At 42.3% G+C, this 2,684-nt stretch overlaps 1 protein-coding gene across 1 annotated transcript; it reads left to right on the top strand.

Annotated features, from left to right (window-relative positions):
* The first annotated feature begins 746 nt into the window (after positions 1–746).
* LOC144833651 (olfactory receptor 5V1-like) lies at positions 747–1,694 on the top strand. Its single transcript, XM_078689177.1, has one exon. The coding sequence runs from the start codon at positions 747–749 to the stop codon at positions 1,692–1,694; it is 948 nt and encodes a 315-aa protein (XP_078545303.1).
* The last annotated feature ends 990 nt before the right edge of the window (positions 1,695–2,684 follow it).

Genomic DNA, 2,684 nt, shown 5'->3' on the forward strand with positions numbered 1-2,684 from the left:
TGTAGGGTGCGTTATAGACAAAAAGCTTCACAAACGACCTATATCCTGATAGATGTTCTGAGTTTGTCTATGATAGAGATAATAGGTCTTACAGTAGAAAATCTATCTGTAGTTTTTGTATATCAATAAACATCTCAATTTATTTCCAATGCGACTGTTTTGTATTGATGAACATGTCGTATGGGGTTAGTGAGTAACTGTCTGTATCATTACTCAATATTTATTTGTCTCACAACCATTTTTATTGTAATCTATCCTAATCAGTTAATACAACAATATCTCCCTTGTTTTGTAGGGCTTGATTTTCTTCAAATAAAAGATTTCTGTTCATTCCTATTTTGCAAAGGAGTTTTAATGCTTCAAGGTAGCTTCTGGAAATGTTTTTAAAATAAAGTCCCAATTATAAAAAGGAAAGGGAATCTTCAAGCACATAGGACAAGGAGGGTATGAAATGTTGCACTGCAGATGTAGCACGCCATGGGATGGCATTCTCATCTGTGCCTTTCTTTGTTGTTTTCACCTTGATTTCAGTCATGGAAATAAAAAATAATCCTGCTTGTTTTCCTGATACTATCCTTCCACATAAGCTGCAGTCGTCTAGGGCATTAATTTATTATGACAATGTATTAGTATTGCTGCTAGAAATGTGATAAGATGCCTGTTCTGATTTTTTTTGGTTGATGTAAATATTTTTTCTAATATTAATATATTTCTCACTAATATTTATAGGCTTGAACCCTGAGGCTATGGACAGAGCTAACCAGTCCCTGGTGACTGAATTCATCCTGTTGGGCCTGTCTTCCATTCCTGAGGTGGAGGGTCTCTTTTTTATGATTTTCCTACTGATCTACGTGAGCACCCTGGCTGGGAACATCCTCATCATCACCGTAATACGCTTAGATGCACATCTTCACACCGCTATGTACTTCTTCATCTCCAACTTGTCCTTCCTAGACTGCTGCTACTCCACTGTCACTGTCCCTAAGATGCTGGTAGATCTTCTTACCGAGAAAAAATCTATTTCATTCACTGCCTGCATGACCCAGCTCTATTTCTTTATCAGCCTCGTGTCTACTGAGTGCCTCGTACTGGCAGCTATGGCATATGACCGCTACATTGCAATCTGTCAGCCTCTGCATTACAGCAGCATCATGGACCAGCGTGCCTGCTCCTGGTTGGCTGCAGGATTGTGGGTCACTGGAATTTTTTACTCCTTAGTGCATACAATCTTGATGACCAGGCTCTCATTCTGCAGGTCCAATGAAATCCAGCACTTTTTCTGTGACATCCCCCCTCTGCTGAAGCTTTCGTGCTCCGATACATTCATCAACATCTTGGCCATATTTACACTAGGTGGGTTTGTCGGTCTTGGGGCTCTTCTCATCAAAATTGTGTCATACGCTTTCATTATCACCACCATTCTGAAAATCAAGTCTTCTGAGGGCCGAGTCAAAGCCTTCTCCACCTGCGCCTCTCACCTGACAGTGGTCATCATCTTCTATGGGGCTCTGATCTTCACATATTACCGGCCCACAACTACTAACTCGTTCTCTGCCGACACTCTGGTGTCAGTGGTTTACACCATCTTGACTCCCATGGTGAACCCATTGATCTATAGTCTCCGAAACACTGAGATAAAGACGGCGGTCAAGAAAACCATTGCTAGAATCCGGAAAGAAAGAAGCTCAACTTAGATACTAACAGATGAGTGTCTGCAGGTGCATCAGGTCTTTCCATCTCCCTGCCAGCTGTGGAAATATTTAGCTTCAAATAGGCCCCAATTTCAACCAGTTGAAGAAATGTCAACCACCCGTAGGAACCCCATGTATCCACCTTATTGTACACCTCTGTCCTGCTTTGTAGCTAGCTTAAGTCTCTATTTCTAAGTATCATCAGATACTTCCAGGCACCAGGCCTGTCTTTGACTATGAATCGTCTCAGACTCTTTCTCTTCCAGTTTTGAGTTCTACTGCTTATTCTGTCCCAATGAAACCAGTTGAGGACGTGCCTGTTCAGTGCATTTATCTCTATTCATTTCTCTTTCACTGAAAGAGGCATTTCATATACAATTCCTGATCACCCACAGATAGGAATTGTCTCACAACTTCTTATTTTATAAGTATTCCTCTTCTAGAAGAGGAAGCAAGAGGGTCACCGTTATAAATAGAAGTCAAGATGAGTGGAGAGTCAATACTGTTGAAGAGTCAAGTAACACGCACAATACAAATAAAACACCAACTAGAGAGATGAAATAGACACTTAGGATTCGCCGGAAGAGGAGAACTGCTCTAAAAGGGTGGTTTTCCTGCCCTAGAAACCCAGCATTTCCTCTGCTTCATTTACCATGTTTCTGCATCCTCAGCCTCTGTTGGCTCTGCCAGCAGTCACTATTGATCTCGTAGTCCAGCCACCAATAGACTTCTGTGTCACATTGGTCGTCAGCAAGCCCAATATGGGCCGGGTGGCGATTACTGATTTTCCTTGCTAGAGATCACCTTGCATCCGCACCGGGATGTCAGGACTCGTATATTGTCAAGCGCAGGCTGCTAAAGCCAATCCATCCTTCCTACACCAGTCCAGCGCACCTCCTATGTGAGACTGAAGGATAGTGAAAGTCTCTGCACCTAGCCAGCAAATGCAAAAATTAATCAGACTCTTGCTTGTGTCACAAGAACACATTGCTA

Source organism: Lissotriton helveticus, chromosome 1_1 (genome assembly GCF_964261635.1).
Source record: "Lissotriton helveticus chromosome 1_1, aLisHel1.1, whole genome shotgun sequence".
In the NCBI taxonomy this organism is placed as follows: domain Eukaryota; kingdom Metazoa; phylum Chordata; class Amphibia; order Caudata; family Salamandridae; genus Lissotriton; species Lissotriton helveticus.